Genomic DNA, 18992 nt, shown 5'->3' with positions numbered 1-18992 from the left:
CCCCGCTTCTGTCACGTGCTTGAGGGTCACGTGACCGGCGCTCAGATGGCGGCGGCGCCGCCGCGCTGAGGGGACGCGGCATGGAGGTGTTCATCCCGTCCTTCCGATACGAGGAGAGCGAGCTGGAGCGGGGGTACACGGTGAGGTGCGCCGGGGCGGGGCACGCCCGCGCCTCGGGGCGGCCATGTGGCGGCGGCCAGCGGGGGCTGCGCTGGGGCTCCCGGTAGGCATCAGCGTGCCGGGGCCGTCCTCCCCTCCCTGCCCAGGCCAGCCCTGAGCTGCCCAGCGCAGCCCGTCCTTGCCCTGCCAGCCCTGTCCAGCTCTGCCCAGCCTTGCCCTATTCTCCCCAGCCCTGCCCTGCTCTCCCCAGCCCTGCCGTCCTCCGCCCTGCCCTGTCCAGCTTTGCTCTGACTAGCCCTGCCCGTCCCTGCCCTGTATAGCCATCCCAGCCTTGCCCTTCTTGTCCAGGCCGACCTTTCCGTGCCCAACCTTGCCCTGTCCAGCGCCGACCATCCCTGCCCTGCCCCTCTCGGCACAGGAAGGCTGGTCTCAGCCCGTCAGACACCTGCTACACCACAAGAGTTCTATTCTGTGGGGCACCAGCGACAGCGGCTGGTGCAGCGTGACCAGCAAGGGAGGAGAGGCAGCTGCTCCCTTGCCGCTCGGCCCTGCTGGAGAAGCACATGCTGGGTCTAGGTCTGGGCTGCCCAGAACAGAAGCTGGAGTGAGTCCAGTGCAGGACGAAACACGGTGAAAGGACTGGAGTGTCTCTTGCATGTGGAAAGGGTGAGAGACCTGGGACTGCTAATCCTGAAGAAGAGAAGGGGCAGGGGCATCTCTTCAAGGTGTACGAATGATCTGAATGGACAGAATGAGGGGGCCAGACTCTTTGTTTTGGTGCCCAGTGACAGGAGAGGTGGCAGTGGGCAAACATCAGAACGCAGGGAACGCCCTTTAAACATAAGACAAGACTGGTTCGTTATCATGAGGGTGGTCAAGTACTGGCATGGGTTGCACGGAGGACTGTGAAATCTCCATCCTTGCGGGTTCTCAAAACCTTCCTGGACACTGTCCTGGGTAGCCTGCTGTATAGTTGACCCTCCATGAACAGGCAAGTTAGTCTGCCCAGTTTTCAGAAGTCTTTTTTGTTCCCAATAGTTTTCTCATCCCACAAAACTGTTGGACTGTAACACTTTCACATGTTGCTGGGTGGAGACAGGTGGACCAAATCCCAAGGTATTTGTGTGAAAGTGGATATTCAAAGCTTGCTTCTTTTATTAAATATATTCATTTAGTAGCTCAGACCTCATAAGAAATACCAGAAGAAAAATTGAATCCTGTGGAACATTTAGAAGATTAATCCATGTAGGCATAGTTTCATGAAGCAAGTTCATCTTCCTGATGCTTAATGCTGTATATTATTTGGTCCTCACTACTAGTAAGTGTTTGCAGGCCTTGCAAAAGATAAACCACTTTAGATGTATTAATGTGGGACTGTAGCAGCATTAATATTTCTGCCTCTTGGGTGAACTTAAATGTAAGTGACTTCCTACAAGACACCTGTGTGATTCTGGGGACTTGGCTTTAGAACATTTTGACTGAGTGTGATTACAATAGCACAGGCTGATCCTACCATGTCCTAGTTGAGCAGCTTAGTTGAAATGACAGAGTGATTGCTAAGATTTTCATATTACACAAATAGGATTTTTCAAAGTAATGCTTATTTTTAGTATTTGCTTTTAGTGAGTTTCTATTTCTTTAAATGTAATTCTGTCTGTGACTCCTGCTATCTAGAGGATTCATTCAGGTTTTTTAAATTTCATAAATGTTAAGCTGTGTAAGGTTCAAAGAAGTCAGAAATGTAACTATATGTTTCTAGAAGTCTTTCAAGAAAATGATCCTGAGAACAAACGTGTTCTATTACAACACTGTTGATGGTTACAGCACTTTTCCTCTTGAGTCATTTAGTGGTGATGAGTCAGTCTCATGGATCTGAAAGTTGCTGTAGTTCAACACACTTTGGTAGTTTTTCCTGCATGATTATTTTGCCATTTCAGTCAGATTCTGTACTATTTTGCATACAAAAATGATCATGCTTTATGTTGACCATGAAACTGTACAAGGAATTGTTGCTGAAGTTTGTCTGGGTCAGGCATGCTTGTACGAGAGGATATGGAAAACTGTTCTGATAATAACATTGTGTCTTTCCTTTATGTTTTAAGGAGGTTATGGACTACGCATGAGGAAGGCTTATGCCAATGTAATCGTGAATTTGTTATATTGCTAAATAATTTGCATAAGTATTGTTCCAAGCACAGAAATTCAAAGGGGTACACTATATGTCCTCCTTCCAGTGAAACTGAGGTTAACAAAAGCTTACCATTGTTCTGTATTGGCTATGAACTTATACAGGCAATTCACTTCAAGTTGGTTTTCATCATCAGCTTTACAGTATTAACATTTAAAACAGTTTGATGAGAAAGGTCAAAGAAGGTGTACTCCCAATGAACACTACTGGCAAACTGGTAACAATGGACAAGAAAAGGCTGAGCTACTTAACTTTTTTTGCTTCAGTCTTCACTTGCAGTCTGTTTTCCCACACTTCTCAAGTGGATGGACTGCAAGGCAGGGAATGGGGAAGTCAGTTGCTTCCCTACTGTAAGAGATGATAAAGGTCATGAAGAACCTACCTAAGTCTATGGATGCTGATGAGATGCATGCCAGAGTCCTGAAGGAATTGGCTGATGTAGTTGCCAAGACACTCTCCATGATATTTGAAAAGTCATGTGAAATCCCAGGTGACTGGGAAAAAGAGTACCCATCTTTAAAGAGCATAGAAAGGAGGACCTTTAGAACTACCAACCTGTCAGTCTCACCTCTGTGCCTGGGAAGATCATGGGACAGAATCTCCTAGAAGTTCTGCTAAGGCACATGGAGGCCGGGGAGGTGATTTGAGACAGCCAGCACGACTTCACTAAGGGTGAGTCCTGCCTGACCAGCCTGGTGGCCTTGTGTGATGGAGTGACTACATCAGTGGGTAAGAGAAGGGCTACAGATGTCGTTTATCTGGACTTCAGTAAGGCCTTCAACACAGTCTCCTCCAACATTCTTCTCTAAACTGAAGAGAGAGTTGGATTCAGTGTATGGACTGTTAGATGAACAAGGATTTGGTTGGATGGTCACATCTAGAGGGTTGTGGTCAGTGGCTCAGAGTCCCAGTGGACATCAGTGGCAAGTGGTGCCACCAGGGGTCTGTACTGGCACCAGTGTTATTTAATACCTTTATTAATGACATAGACAAAAGGATTGAGTGCACCCTCAGCAAATTTGCAGATGACACCAAGCTGAGCGGTGCAGTGACACTCCTGAAGACAGGATGCCATCCAGAGGGACCTGGACAAGCTCCAGAAATGTGTCTGTGGGACCTTCATGAGATTCGAAAAGGCCAAGTGCAAGGTGCTGCACCTGGGTTCAGACACCCTCGGTATCAATCCAGGCCTGGGGGATGAAGGGACTGAGAGCAGCCATGCTGAGAAGGACTTGGGGGTGCTGGTGGATGAGAGCCTGGACATGGCCCAGCCATGTGCACTCACAGCCCAGAAAGCCAAACATGTCCTGGGCTGCATCCAAAGCAGCGTGGGCAGAAGGGGAAGGAGGGGATTCTGCCCCTCTGCTCTGCTCTGGTGAGACCCCACCTGGAAGGGGTCTGTTACGTCCAGCTCTGGGGTCCCTAACACATGAAAGAGAGGGACTGTTGAATTGAGTCCAGAGAACGGCCACAAAAAATGGATCAGAGGGATGGAGACCTCCGCTTTCCTCTTTCAGTGAGGAAAGGCTAAGAGAGTTTGTGTGTCCAATCTGGAGAAGAGAGGGCTCCAGGGCTCCATTTTTGCAGTATATAAACGAAGCTTTTCAGAAAGATGGGGATAGGCTTTTTAGTAGGTCTTGTTGCAGTAGAACAAGGTGCAGTGCTTTTAAACTAGAAGAAGTGTAGATTCAGAGCAGACCTAAGGAACACAGGTTTTACAGTGAGGGTGATGAAACACAGCAGAGGTTGCCCAGAGAGGTTTGAAATGGCCCAGCCCTGGAAACATTCAAGGGCAGTTTGGATGGGGCTCTCAGCAACCTGATCTAGATTATATCCCTGCTCATTGCGGACGGGTGGATTAGATAACCTTTAAAAGTGCCTTTCAACCCAAACTATTACACGATTCTGTGATCACAGGAGTACCACTTTACACAGGTGATCTTTTTACTGTTATATTTCCCGCAAGTGCTAACTTGCTCAAAATTAAAATGTTTTGTTGGACTGGAGTAGCTGGAACAAGGAACTATCAGATGTTATGCAACTAATAGCAGAAAAGGATGATGGAAGCAGATAGAAGATTGCTGATGTGCTGACTGCCCACCAGCCAAGTCACATTCCAGAGGGTTACAGAGGGTGCCTTCTGCACTGTGACTGCCAGGGCCATTGCAGAGAAGCAGCACTCACAAAGGGTTTTTTGACAAGAGTGGCAATGCTCAGAATGGCAATGCTGGAAACAGGGATGGTGGTGACCTCCTGCATGAAATGAGAGACTGAAGGGAGAGTTGTTCCTCTCTGTGGTGGCTCTGCATTGCAACCATTACATGCTTTCCTGACATCCCTGTGTTTCTGGTTCCTTATCTTTAGCAGAACAGAATCCAGTTCCCCTGGATGCAGACTGCTACTGTGTGTTCTTACTGGAAAGAAAAGACACAAAAGGGATGTTTGTCCTTTTCTTTATGGGAATTCATTACCAACTTACTGGTTTGTTTTCGGCTTAACCCTGTTGTTTCAGATTATTTTCTTTTTCCCCGTGGTGTGACTAAGCAGCACTTGGAAAGTGGAATGGGCAGAGATCCATCATTTCTGGGGAGAGGGTGAAAATGACTTGCCATAGAAGGTGGAAACTTCTCTCTAGCTTCAGAGGGAAAACTAAAGTGCAATTAAGAAATAAAAAGGGGGAGAGATAAAATATTGGGGAAGATAAAAGATTAGAAGAAAAAATTAGGGTAAAACCTTATTATGCAACATTTGAGATTGGGGTCTGTCAATAAAGTAAATGGGAAACACACTTCTTTCAAAAGTGTTTGTTTCAGCAGCTCAGCTTTACTAAAGCACTATTCCTCTGGTATAAAATCTTGGAAGTCTTTTTCCCCCCTCCCCCACACAAAAAAAGCCGAACAAAAACCCCAGAGTAAATTTGCACTTGTTCCAGTTCTGTTTGGAGTATACATAAAATGATGAAACACAGAATATGGGAAATGGCAGTTTTCCTGGTGGACAATTAAATTTCATTGTCAGTTTAAATTGATGACACTAGCTTCTAAACTATTGAGCCTGTGCTAATAAATGCAACAGTTGTTCATAATTTGGCAGTGAATGACCTTTAAATGTAGGCGCTTACTAAGGATGTCCCTAGAGAACAATTCAACTTCGAAATGACATCCACGTGTTCTTGTTGTCATTTAAATATGCTCCCTTTGTCAATAACAGAATAATAAATACTAGTTAGATTTCTAATGTTGATTCAGATCCCAGGAAACTTACTGAATAAATTAGTGTACATTTGATTTATATTGACCAAAAAAATTTTACAGTGGTGTATTGCAGGTCAAGGTGACATACATTTAAATGTGTTGTAGAGCAGAGGGCATACTTGACTGACACAAGTGCTTACTGCATTTTTAATTAACACTTCCAATACTACTCTCCAAATTGCTCCTGGAGTTGCAAATGTAGAAGCAAGATCTGACATGTAAGATCATAAACTAATGTGGGTTTTTTGAAAGTCCATAGGCTTTACCTCCATAGAAGCAGCAGTTTAATTACAAGGCTATACTTCTGTTTGTGGAAGTATAAAACCACAAAGATCTAAGGTTTGGTATAGTTTATGTATTTTACTATTCTTTGCTGTTGATATAAATGTACACAGAGTCAAGAAGGGGAGTTTTTAGTAGTTCTTCCATGAAGACCTAGAATAAACCACAATAGCAAGTTATAAAGGGGGACTGTTTATAAGTTTCATGATTACAAAGCCTGGAGGGAGTAATTGTGAGTTTACATAAAAAGATTTCAAAGCATTACTGTTCTAGCCCTTTTGCTTTCACTTTTCTAGACTGTGTAAACTTGGTAGTTTTAAAAAATTCTGAACAGATTTTGAGTGCCTTGAGTATGAAATCTGCCAGGGTGAAGACTACTTGCTTTCCAGCCAAGCTTTTATAAGCCCACCATTTATTAACCTTGTGTCACAAGTACTGTTGAAATCAGTGACACACCAGTTACTCCAAGTTCAATGAAGTTCAACAGAAGTATTATATCTTTTAGGTCTAATTAGAGCTTTTTACAATCTCAGTGTCTTCATAGAGGATTTTCAAATGTTCTGCTCTACAAGGGTGTCAGAGTAGGTCTGTACAGATGCATTTCTCTCCTACAGGAATGATGAAGATGATAAAAGATAATTTTACAGATGTCAGTGATTTTGTGATTTCAGAAAAATGCTGTTTTGATCATTGCTTTTTGTGGGTTTGAAGTTCCAATGAAGGTGCATGTGTTAGTGGAGGAAACAGACTTGATAATTTAAGCCAGATTGCTGCTACTAAAAATACTTCTTTTTCTTTTTTTTTTCAGGGGGTAACTTGTGCATTTGTCAGCAGTGACAATTAAATTTCTTTCCTCAAGTCAGTTTTCCTGTTTGACAGACTTTGTCAGTGATATGAAATTAACCACTTGGTATGCAGTGGGAACCTGAGGAGCGTAAAGTAAGACACAAAGAATTTTGCAGTGCACATGATGGCAGCTAAGGCAGAAACCAGGAAGAAGTAAAACCAAAGTGAAAACTGGCTGAATTTGTATGTAGCGATCAGTTGGAGCTGTGGACAGATCACACAGAGACATGTATCTCTGGTGATCTCCAGTTGCTGTGCAATTGGTCGAAGGCCCCCTTATTCAGAGTCATGCAATCTTAATGGAAAGGGCCATGTAAGATTTCTCTGAGCAGGAAATACCTTTTGCTTTATTTGCAATGGAAGGGTCAACAGTTGAATATAGAAGCAGCAGCATGATTACCTCTGTCAATTTTCACCTGAAAGACCAAAAGTTGACACTTTCTATCAGTACACTGCAACTGCAAAGCATCCATTATCCATTCCTCTCACAGTATCTACTGGTTTGCGGTTTTAATGAGGAACTTACATTTTCAGAATGATTGGAGGTAGCAGGGCATTCAGACTTGCATCACAATAAAGATATATTTGAATTGTATCTTTGAGAGGTATTGGCGACAAAGTTTTGTTAATAATGTAATACTATCAGCGGAATAATTTCATCAGAAGATTAATGCTTAACTACTTCTGGTGATGTTCCCAGATAGTGTCAAGTCATGATAATTGTAAAATCTTTTCAACAAAGATAGTGTTAATCTTCTGTACATTCTTCACTAGCCAGGAGTGAGAACACACCAGGCTTTAAAATGCAACATGAGGGAAGATGTAATAGATTTCTCCTTTTTTCTTACTGCAATGCAATTTTAACTGGTCTTTGAATTTTTTAGTGCTTGATGTAGTTCATTCCAGGTTTAATTGATAATTAGTCAGCATTGTTATGTAATTTATTAAGTTATCTTGTTATTTCAGTATATGAGACCTAAGAGGTACTTCTGTGTAGAGTGGTTGGTGGGATAACTTCAGTGCTGCATTTGGGTACAGTAGAAATACTTGGTTTAGGTATGCACCATGGAAGTGTGCTAATGAAGGCTTTTGAGCTACTATATTCTGCATACTCTTACTATCAGTAGCCATTATTTTTTTGTGTTTACAGGAATTATATGAGGATTTGTATCAACTTTTCATGTTCTGTTTTCTATAAGCCTGAAATTTTTGTGGCTTGGGGAAGATTAAATTAACATTTTGGAGAGCATTCTGTAAGAGGATTTTGATGACAAAACAAAAGTGTTGTCATGCCGTTTCAAAGCAGCATTGTATTTTTAATAGAAAATGAAAGGACAAGTGTATGTAGTCCATTAATAAACTTATTCTGAGATGTCCTGATGATAAAAGTCTTGCAGCCAGTGTATGAATACCCTCTTCCTGTGAACAGTCTTTTTAAAGTTATTATTTCAACCTATATATTGTGTTATAAATTTCACATTTCATAAACCAGTAAATATTGTAGGGTTGGTTTTTGTTTTTGTTGTTGTTGTTTGTTTTGTGTTTTATTTTTTTTTTAAATAAAGTATATGAGGCACAGCAGTCAGGCTTGGATACTTTCAGGCATTGAAATAAGATGAGACAGAAGGAGCATACCATGAGTAAGGAGCACCATGTCCATGCCAGGTTCAAAACAATGTTTCTTCTCATTCCTCCTCTGTTGGTGCAGTGAGAGCTCCACCTCCCGTTCAAAAAAACCTTCAGTTCTAAGAGCATATAAATAGGAAATCTGAGAAGATGATTTTGGGTGTTGAATTTTTCCTTAGTGTAGGGTACTTACTACAGTAAATAATTTATGAGAAGTGACAGCCAAACCTCCACTGCAACCTACATCTAATACATTATTTATTTAGATGTCACAGTCTTTGTGGGTCCCAGTTAAGTCCTGGGCCTCTATGAGACAGTTGCGGAATAATGTACATGCTACACAGTTTCAAAAATCACTCTTGAAAGGGGTTGCCTACATTTGATAATAGTTGTTTGCCTGATGAGATGCTGTGAAAAGCATTGTATATCCAAAAAGGTATTCTTACTATTTGAGTACTTAATTCTTTAACAGAGTGAAAAGAGCATAAAACTTCTGTGAAAGTCTTCTCTCCCACTAGGTTACCTTGAAAATGGTAAGATAAGAATTACCAAACTTCATTAGCTTATTTTTTATATTTCTTGTCTCTCCTGTAATTGATTCACTTTTAAAAAAATGGATCCCCTTTTTATACCAGAGCAGAAGGTATTCAAGTGCTGCAGTATCTTCAGATTGGAAAATAATGAAATCTAAAGCTTTCCTTATAATCTTTTACAAAAGGGCAAACAAAGTCTTGATGAGGTAGTGAAATAATCAATTGTTCAACAGCAAGCCTGCATTGATTACAATACACTGCTTTTATGAAAAAGGACCATATGTGTTGAGAAATACATACTTCAGCTAACTGCCTTCACTTCTGGTTTTGAACAGGACTCTTTCTTTGTGTATAGATTCACTTCTCTACTCTTTATTGAGTAATCAGGCTCTTACCAGGAATAGGACTCCCTGATCATGTGTCTTCCTTGCAGTTGAGCTGTGATGGTAATTACAATCTGACTTTCTTGTTCCTTTAAGATGTGGGGAAAAAAAATGGAACTATGTCTTCAGTTTAATAACAAATTAACGGACTAGTACATTTATGATAATGTTGGGGAATGTAATAAAAATATTAGCTTTGCTTTAAATATGTGAAGAAATAGATATTTAGGAAAAAATTGCAAACCAACATTGGATTTGAAAGTTATGCCATTATAGAATCAGTAAACCTATTAGCCTATTATTTTACTGATTTGTTCCAAATTCTAAGAAAAATTATCTCCTGTGATGACATACTCCCTATAAAACTTCAAAATGCTTCTATTCTTGCAAACAAGTTTGAGAACATGTGATAGCTGGTTTCTAATTAGAGATTCATTCGCCCACTAAAAGCCAAAGACATCCCTTCTGGGTTTATGTTCTAGCAAGGGAGCATAAAAAGTCAGTAATTACTGAAAACATTTATTTTTGGTGTTGAATAGAAAATGCCAAAGGCCTTTCCTTTTGCTGAATCCTCAGAATGGGGATATGATTGGTAGGAATGGCATCTTTGCACCATTTCCTCTGATGCGGTGACTAGAAAGCTCAAGTAGATTCTGAAGTATGGCTGAGTTTGGGGTGGGTGTCTTTGTTGTTTCATTTGGTTGGTTTGGTTTTTGTTTGTTTGTTATTTGGGTTTTTGGAGGGGTTTTTTTGTGGGTTTTGTTGTTTTTGTTTCTTTTTTTAAATTTAAAATTTCCTTTTCGTATTTGTCCTCTCTATCAAAATCTGTTGCTAATTTTGGTTTTACCTTCCCTTGTCAGAAATGTTTCAATATCAGACATCCAAGTTTTGCCGTGAATTCTTATTGACATTTGGGATGAGGGAAAGAATATTTTTATGAGTGTTTTAAAACAATTCAGTAAGAACTTGATGAGAATGTTATTGCAGATAGTAATTTTTTTCTCTCAAGCCAGTTCTTATGGTGGCCAGAATTAGAGGCAGAGTAGGAAAATATACTTTGTAAAAAGTTCAGCACTTGCAGGTAAGAATTCTTTTAACATTTTATCTTTTGGTACCTACTTGCTACTATATATTTGTCTGGGAAATAAGGAGAATATGATAATGGGGACCAGAAAACAGTTTTAAGGTTCTTGGTAGAATAATTTTTTCTCTACATGCATTTAGTCTTCATATTTGAATATTTGCTTTCCTGGTTTGTATCTAATTTCAGCTTAAAAAACCTCTAAATGTAGTTTTAAGGGTGAAAAAACCTGGTACCATCTGGTTTGTAGTATGGAACTCTAAATTAAAAGAGTGATTTTATTTTGTCTAACCGGTGGGAGAAAGAAAGAAACTTCTTCTGAAATAAATTGTTCTGTAAACTAAGAAAAGATGACTAGAAGTTAGTTGCTTAAACCATGAAATTCACTGCTTTTTTTTTTTTTTTTTTTCTTTTTTTTTTTTTTCCTTCTTTTTTTTTTTGGTTAAGTGTGAATGTTGTCATTACTATCTTTGAATGCAGTGGCCAGGATAATACCACTAACACAAAACTTTCCTAATTGGCTAAGTGTTTAAATAATACATTTTGTGAACTGATACAGAAAATGTTAGTTTTGAAGTGTGTTTGGTATCTAGGAAAGAACTGGTAACATGCTGCACATTCAGAACTGTTTTTTGCTATTAAATTGTCAAAAATTGCTGATTTGAAAGGGGGTAAAAACCTGCTTAAAGTAATCACAGATACCTCTGTTATCTGTTACAGGCTAAGAACTTAATGCCCTATTGCTCAAATGAGTTTTTACCATAACGAGATAGCTATATCACACTCCTAAGTGAAAAGCTCATGAACTTGCCTGCATGGTTATTTCCAGCCTCCACTCTTCTAACAAGCTCCCAAAGTTGTTGTTGCTTATAAAAGTGGAAAATGGACCTGATAAAAATGTTTAGTCTGCGGAGCTGTGTTTTATTTATCATATCACAAAAGAGCAATGTTTTGTTGCATCATGGTCAAAATAGAAGCGACCTTGCTTGTTCGTGAGTGCTCAAAGCCTAGAGATAAGAGGCAAAGTAATAGAGTACAATAGAAAGAGTGTAGTGTAATTATTTGTGGCTTGTCAACTGAAGCCCTTTCAGGCCCCAAGTGATTCAAATCTGGGAACTCTGCACAATTCTGTACACTAACCATAACCAGCATCAGAGAAATCTCACCCAGCTTCTCCGACAGTACTGAAATTGCATCAGTTTGTCATGCACTGAGCATGCCAGCTTCGCACAATATCATTTGCTTGCAAATGGGCCTGGCCCCAACGCCCTGAGACACATTCTTTGGTATCTGACTCTTGGCCTGTGATTTGTCATGTCTCTAGTGCTATCGGCGTGAAGTAATTTTAATAGATTCTGATGGTTTGCTTGTGGAAGGTAAAGAATGCACTACAGATTGTGTCAGGTAGCTTTCTATGGCATGTAGTTTGGTGAAGGCCCTCATGATGGTGATAGCCAAACAAAGAGGATGGAGAAATGAGAACCCTGTTTTGAATGGTATTTAACACTGCCCTTCTCAACACCCTGCTGTGGACATCTTTGCAAACTCAGCAGGTCCAAGAAATTAGCAGCTCAACAAAGCAGTGTTATTTGTGCTTTAGAGTTGTTTATGGATGAGAGATACAGCAGAAAAACAGTGGCTATTTTTTTGTCCCTATTCAAAAAGTGTGTAAGAGGTGTAAAAATGTTAATTAGTTTCCAAGGAGTAAACTGGATATATATTTGTCTTGGTGTTCACCTTTTTATTATTTGTTTGAAGTGTTAGTGCTCTCTAAATAAAAATCCCTGGGTTTTTTAGCAAGTATGTTATTTCATACTGTAAAAAAAAAAATTAAAAGACCTGTGCAATTTATACTAACATGTATCTTTTATAAAATTATGTAAATATGACCTAGAAAAATAGATTTCTGAATAATTTCTTCATAGATTTTAATTGGCATATTTATTTGACAATTATTTGAATACTAAATATTTGTTTGAATTGTTTTCTTACACTATGAAGTAAGTATGTGGCATTTTTTTACTCTTCTTTTGACACCACTGAGATGAGATTATTTTGCCATTGACAACTCTGATCTTTGCATCATTTTTTTCAGCTGACTTCCTTAATTGATTACTACTTTGTTGTTGGAGCCTGCAGCATAGCTCTCCAGAATTCTGCTGACACCAATCGATTAATGTGAAGGTGTTAGTTAGTGATTTCATCTAAGAAACATTCAAAACCCTGTCAGTAATCTGTTCTTAAAAACTGCCAGATCATTGAATTTTGTTATTTTGAACATGTTAGTGTGGGTTAACAAGGATTTCTCTGGACAGCCAAAAAAAATTTAAAAAAACCTTTAAAAAGACCTTGAAGTGACTCTTGTGGGAAGAACAGATTTTATTCAGTCATACATTAATATAATATACATGCACATGCCTTAATATTTAAAAGACTGTTTTAAAATATGTTCTTATTAATATTTAAGGTATCTCTCAGGAATTTATAAAAATGCTTCAGCACAAACTATTTCTTTTTATGTTTACCTGGGGAATTTTTGACAGCAGTGTAACTCTAAGCACCCCGCTAGCAAGTCTCTGCAAGTCTGCCACTTTTTTTCATGCTGTAGCTTCCACATTTGCTTAGCAGCTTTGCATAGCTAAGCAAATTTTTAAAATGAGCCTGCATTTTTTCCCTTTTTGTTCTAAATAAGTTCAGAAAAATAATGTTGTTTTATACAATTTCTTAGAGTAATTCTGTGTTATGACCAGAACTCACTGTTCAATGTTGCACAAAAAAAGAAAGAAGTAAAGGTTCTTTTTAAGCATGATGTTAACTTATGAAAGCATATTTTGCTTTTATTTCTTGGTGGGGTTTTTTGTAGGATGACTTCTTAAAATAGACATAGATTTTTACAGTGTACTAGCCTTTGTGTATGCTACTTGTGCATCAGTAAAACATCTCTGCCTGATTTCCAAGGGGTGGTTGTGGAGGGTACAAGTTAGTTAAATCCAGTGAGTATGCTGTTATCAGAGGTTTTGTTTGTACAGAAGGCAATCTGAGTCAGTTGCCACTACACCAACATCAAAACCAGCAAAGTGCTGTGGTCAGTATAATATCCTTACATTCAGATACACAGATGAGCGTGCACACACGTGTTTGTGGGTGCAGATACACAGAAGCACATGCAGATGTCAGCGTCAGGAGGATTTATTGGGTTGTATTGCTGAAAATTCTGTTTGAGTTCAGTATGACTTGATATTTTAGTGATGTGGATGATGGAATAAGAATGTCCTTATTTAAATTTGCCATCAACACCAAAGGTGTAAGTGACTGTGGAGATGCTGGAGAGTGAGAGTAGAGTTTAAAATAATTTTGATGAATTGGAAAGTTTATTTAAGAAAGGAAAACAGGGTGCTAACTCAATAGGAACTGGTGCCAAGTATTGTATTTATCAAAAAATAATCAGTTACATGGAGTAACACCCAAAAGATTAGGCAACAGATATTCCTGAAAGGATCTAGGGGTTATCATGCATCACAGGATGGCTGTGTCACAAGGCAAATGCATGTTGGGGCTTCAAAAGATGACTGTAACAAAAAGGTCACTGATGTGGAGTGTATACTAAATGTGGAATACTGTGTCCAGTTTTAGGTACTGCATTCTAAGAAACATGTGAGCATATGAGAAAAAGTGTAGACAAAATAAGGTGATGTATGTGCTCCTACAACCAGTTACATTGCTTTCTGGATCTCTGATCAATGGGAAGAAGAAAATACAGCAGGACCTCTTTAGATCAAAAACAAAACAGTGAGTAGGAACTGCATGACAGTCGCCAGCAACAAAAAAAATGTTGAAAAAAGGAGACAGTTGGTCTGTGGATCGGCAATGTTGTGGTCTTACGCTGTGCAGTTATCTGTCCTATCCACCAGAAGTATGGGGCTAATTATGAAATGGTGCTGAATAATAAAGATACTGCAGCACCAGAACACTCTTGAGGAGCAGGGTGTGGAAGCTTTGTCTGGAGGTGGCTTAGGAGTTTCTGTCAAGAATAAGTACAATTAGTCCTGCCTGGAGACAGCAGGAAGAGCTAGGTAACTTCCAGAAACACAGAGCCAGAATAGACCTCAAGCTCCTTTATGTGAGCCCCCCTTGACACCTGGCTGTCATCCTTTGCATTATTTCAAAAATTTTGTTTATCCATCCCCTAATCTATTATCTCTTATAAATTCTGTGGCTTTCTAAAACTCTTTAAGAGTCCAAACAGAGTAGTTCTTTCTCCTCTCCTGGGAAATGTAGAGGCGTCTCATAATGGAACAGTTGCTGAAACAACCATGAGTTTCTCCATCTCTGTTTCTTCATGCAAGAGAAGAAACATAATTTGTTAGTTTGCCCAGGTAAGCCTTTTTCAAGGTCTTCCTGGGAGGTAAATATTCTAGTTTTTTCCCCAGTTTTAGACACAGCTAATATTATTCAGTAAAGTATTTGTGTTTGGTATGTATCCCATTTGGTGCTTCAGAATTGGACTGCATGTATGTGGTTCCGTAACTTTAAATGTACATAGCAGTGAAGGGAGGTGCAGAGCATCAGAGCCAACATTTCCTATAAGCTAGTCAAGAAACTGCAAAAATTCAGTGCTACTCTTACTTCAGTCAGTATGCCTCTTCCTGTGAATAATATTTGCCACAAAATGAAATCTAAGTGTTTAAATAGCTAGATGTGTGGCTTTGTAAGAGGTGACTAGATAGGTGGCTTAGCTGTGAAGCAGAAAGTAGTGCGGGGACAGGAGGGTTAGGACTCCCATCAGAGGTCTGAGTCTCTAATCCTGGTCCTGCTCACAGGTACATTTCACCTCAATCCTGTGTCATCTGAAGGGGCATGAAGATAGACTGTACAAGTTAGAAGGCTCTTCAGGTTTACTAAATGACAGAAATAACAAGACAGAACAATTTGTGCCATTTACTCCCAAGTATTTTCAGGAGCTGATAAAAAAATTGTATTTTTAAACAATTATTTTGAGGGATTTGTAGGGCAACAATTTTTTGCCAAGTTATATACCTTATCTGCGTAACTTGCTGTAGGTATCACCTAGTCTTGCATTTGGTTAATGAATTAGGTACATATTTTTAATTTTGTGGAAAGAGTTGCTGCTTTGTCAGTGTGTGCTCAAACATCAGCGTTATCTCCATTTCCTGATGTTTATTGCATGCTCACTGGTTGTGCAGACCTTGTCTCTGCCCTGGTGCAGGGCATTATGTGATGATTCTCAGTAGTAAGTTCTTGTTTGCTTGTTCTTTTGTGCTTTCTATTAGGCACTGGTATGATCCATTCCATGGTGTGATCATGTGCCTTGCCAGAAGTCGAAGACAGAGCAATGCCAAAGAATAGAGCTCTGCCACTTGCCATTCTAGTCCTCTCTTGCTGCTCTTAGCCAGGGACATACGTAGACAGTTCAGCTTCACATAGTTCTTGATGTATGTAATCCATTTATTGCTCATGTTTAGATGTAGCTTTTTACCCTTCACACCATGGAAATCATAAAAAAATCTTCTACAGTTTCAGCAAGAATGATACCTTAAAACAGAAGGCTTGATGGAAAATACCGGATGCGCAGCAGTATGGTGATGTGCCACTGTCCTGAACACTAAATAGAAACCTCTCATATTTCACTGCTGTCTTTCGCATCCGTGGGAGGTTTGATGCTAAGTGATTTAAATATCCCTAGTATGCAAGAATCATGGTCACTGACAAGAAATATGATTACAATGAATATTTTTTGCTCCTCATAGCTCAAATAGGCTATTTCTATACTTCTCAAGGTAGCAGGGTGAGGTTATGCTGGGCAGCATGGTAAGTAGGCAACACGAGTCTACATTTACTCAGTTCCCAGTAATAAACCCATTTTTACCTCCTACATTACAACAGTTTTTAATTTCTTGTTTGTAGATAGTAAAACATGATTCCTTTTACAAATTGTGAGCAGACTTGCAGAAGAGCTTTGAGAACTAATTTATCATTCGCCAGGTAATGCAAGTTTGTAGCCAGGTAAGCTATCTTATGGCTGGCATATATTGACTGTCAGCCTTTCAGAGGCCCCAGCGCTGGATAACACAAGCACCAGAGACACAAGATTTAACTTTGATTACTGACTAACCTCCTTCTGGGTTTTTTTAACCCGAGAGCTTTGTGCGTGCATGGACTGCTTAGCTGCAAGCGGAGAGCAGGTGAGACAGGGTGCCATGAGAGCATACTCAGAAAAGGAACTGAGGAGTGAAATCCCCAAGTCAGCCAAATTTGCTCTTGAACCCATGCGGTCAAACCATAGCTTTGCGCTGCTGTACTGAGATCAGGGGTTTGAAACTAAAACAGGTAAAAAGTTGTAATTTGATCAGATGGCCTTCTGTCTTAGTATGTCTGGTACTGAAGCTGGCTTGGCAATAGCTTTGGCATTACACTACTTTCTATTACCCCAGAGAGGGAATCAAGGTTCCCAATAGACTTAGGTCCTTTTTCTGGTATAGACAGCTTGGAAATATAAAATGCGTTCTTGCATAGAATCCTGAAATAGTTTGGATTGGAAAGATTTGATTTAAAAATCATCTAATTCAACCCTTTACCATGGGCAGGAACACCTTTCATCTGCAGGAACACCTTTCATCAGGAACACCAATCATACTGCTGATTAGATTCAGCCTGACCTTTGACACTTCCAGTGGTGTCATATCCACAGCTTCTCTGGGCAGCCTGTGTCTCACTACCCTCATAATAAAAAAATTCTTCCTTGTTTCCAATCTAAATCTACACTCTTAATTTAAGAGTTGACGTTGCCACTTGTCCTGTCACTGCAAATCTTGGTAAAAATTGGTCTGACTCCATCTTTCCTGTAAGCCTCCATTATATATTGAAAGGCCACAAAATGATCTCCCTGGAGCCTTCTTGTCTTGGGCTGAACAACCACAACTCTTTTCTTTCACAACTCTTCCCAGCAGGGATGTTTCAGCTTTCTGGTCAGTTCTGTGGCCCTTCTCTGGACTTGTTCCAAAAGATCCATGTCTTTCATGTCACTGGGGACCCAAGCACTTCAGGTGGAATCTTGCCAGAGCAGAGAGGGAGAATCTCCCCCTTCTCCCTGCTGGCCATGCTGCTTTTGATGCTGCCCAGGATGCAATTGGCTCTCTGGGCCGTGAGCACACATTGCTGGGTCATGCCCAGCTTTTCACTCACCAATAGCCCAAATCCTTTTCTGCTGGGCTGCTCTCAACCCATTCATACCCCAGCCTGTATTGATACTGGGGGTTAACCAAACCCATGTTTGCTCTTGGCCTTGTTGAATTTCATGAAGTTCATATGGGCTCACTTGTCAAGCCTGTCATGGTTCCTCTGGATGACATCCCTTCTCGTCAGCGAATGAACTGTGCCACTCAGCTTGGTGTTTGGTTCAGCTTTGTGTTTAGAGGGCACTTACAAGACCCAGGATCAAACATGAGCAAGACCAACCACAGCAATGGTAGAACACTTGCTCAGTGAATACTGCAAAGATCTTGAGGAATAAGTTTTTAATTAGCAGTTGAGGCAAGCCCGATGGGATTGATTAAATTGTACAAGGACAGGATGATTTCTTGAATTCTGTGACTCTGGAGTTCTTGACTTTTAACCTCAATGGTTTTGTTGTATTTCTTTTGGTGGAATAATGTCTAAATTTATACTTTTACAATGGATGTTGTAGTACTCAGTATTTCAGTGAAAACAATAGAAAAGTTCACTGTATAGTTTGGGGAAAAAATAGCTGAGTTACAGGCTTCTTAAATGTTTTATAGCATGTCACTGTTGGTTTCTTTTTTCTTCTTCTTATTCTCCTTTGTGTAACATTGTAAATATTTAAATATGGCTCCCAAAAATAAAGTATCTCTAAAATGCTGAGCTCCTGTTGAAGGCTCTAGGGATTTGGCGTACTAAGTTAGAACTGGTTGAGTGCATTTTAAAAATAAATTGTGCCTGTAATTATTTGCTTCAACAGTCTGACTAGTGGTCAGAAGTAAGAGCCAGGGTGCAGGTCAGCCTGCTGGTGGCCAGTGAGGTTCCGATTTTGCCTCTGGACCTGGAGGCTGACTCAGCTACTCCTGAGCAGCCTGTTTTGTAAGCTCCCAGTATGAGCACATATTGAGCAACATTGGACTGACTTGGTTCAGATGCAATGGAAACTTGCAGTCAAAACATATTCCTTTTTAATTAGCAGAAATTTTGAAGCAGAGAAATTGCTTAAGCTTTCTAAGCAAAGGTTTTCTTCAGAAGTGGGAATCAGCGCTGCTTTCTTTTACTAGATTCTTGGGATTACTTCTAGCTGAAGTGAAGTCAGAAGCAAGTATTTGTTTGTTCTATCTCCTGCACTTTATGTTGTAATCCTGTGCTTGTTACTAAAAAGTCCAATGGTCAAAGAAATGGATTTCACACTTGTCTTAGTTTTGCTGTTTTCGAGTTTTTGATTCTAGCTGAGTTCTGATAAGAATGTGTATGTGTGTCTAATATATTTATTTACAAAAATAAGAGAACATTCAGCACTTCAAATAAACAGCCATACCCTCCTTTTATTTTCCTTTTAATGTACTCGTGTTAGTGCTAAGATCTTTAATAGATACTCTTACAGCATTAAAATAATAAAATAGTGTATTAGGTGATAAATTGTGTGTGTTACGGAGCACT

The 18992-nt window shown here is 39.9% G+C and overlaps 1 protein-coding gene across 3 annotated transcripts in view; it reads left to right on the top strand.

Annotated features, from left to right (window-relative positions):
* Nucleotides 1–18992, top strand: part of SNX24 (sorting nexin 24) — an 89094-nt gene continuing 70102 nt past the window's right edge. For 2 of the 3 annotated variants that reach the window (XR_004237419.1, XM_032095733.1), the window contains exon 1: nt 9–140. Coding sequence is in view for 1 of the 3 variants with exons in the window: in XM_032095733.1 (XP_031951624.1) it covers nt 81–140 (60 nt within the window). In the remaining 2 variants the exon portion in view is untranslated. Of the gene's footprint in view, nt 146–18992 lie in introns of all 3 variants that reach the window. The other variant, XM_032095734.1, reaches the window with a different exon arrangement.

Source organism: Corvus moneduloides, chromosome Z (assembly GCF_009650955.1).
Source record: "Corvus moneduloides isolate bCorMon1 chromosome Z, bCorMon1.pri, whole genome shotgun sequence".
NCBI lineage: Eukaryota > Metazoa > Chordata > Aves > Passeriformes > Corvidae > Corvus > Corvus moneduloides.
Note: the sequence above shows the minus strand (reverse complement) of the source record. Positions and strands in the feature narration are given on the sequence as shown.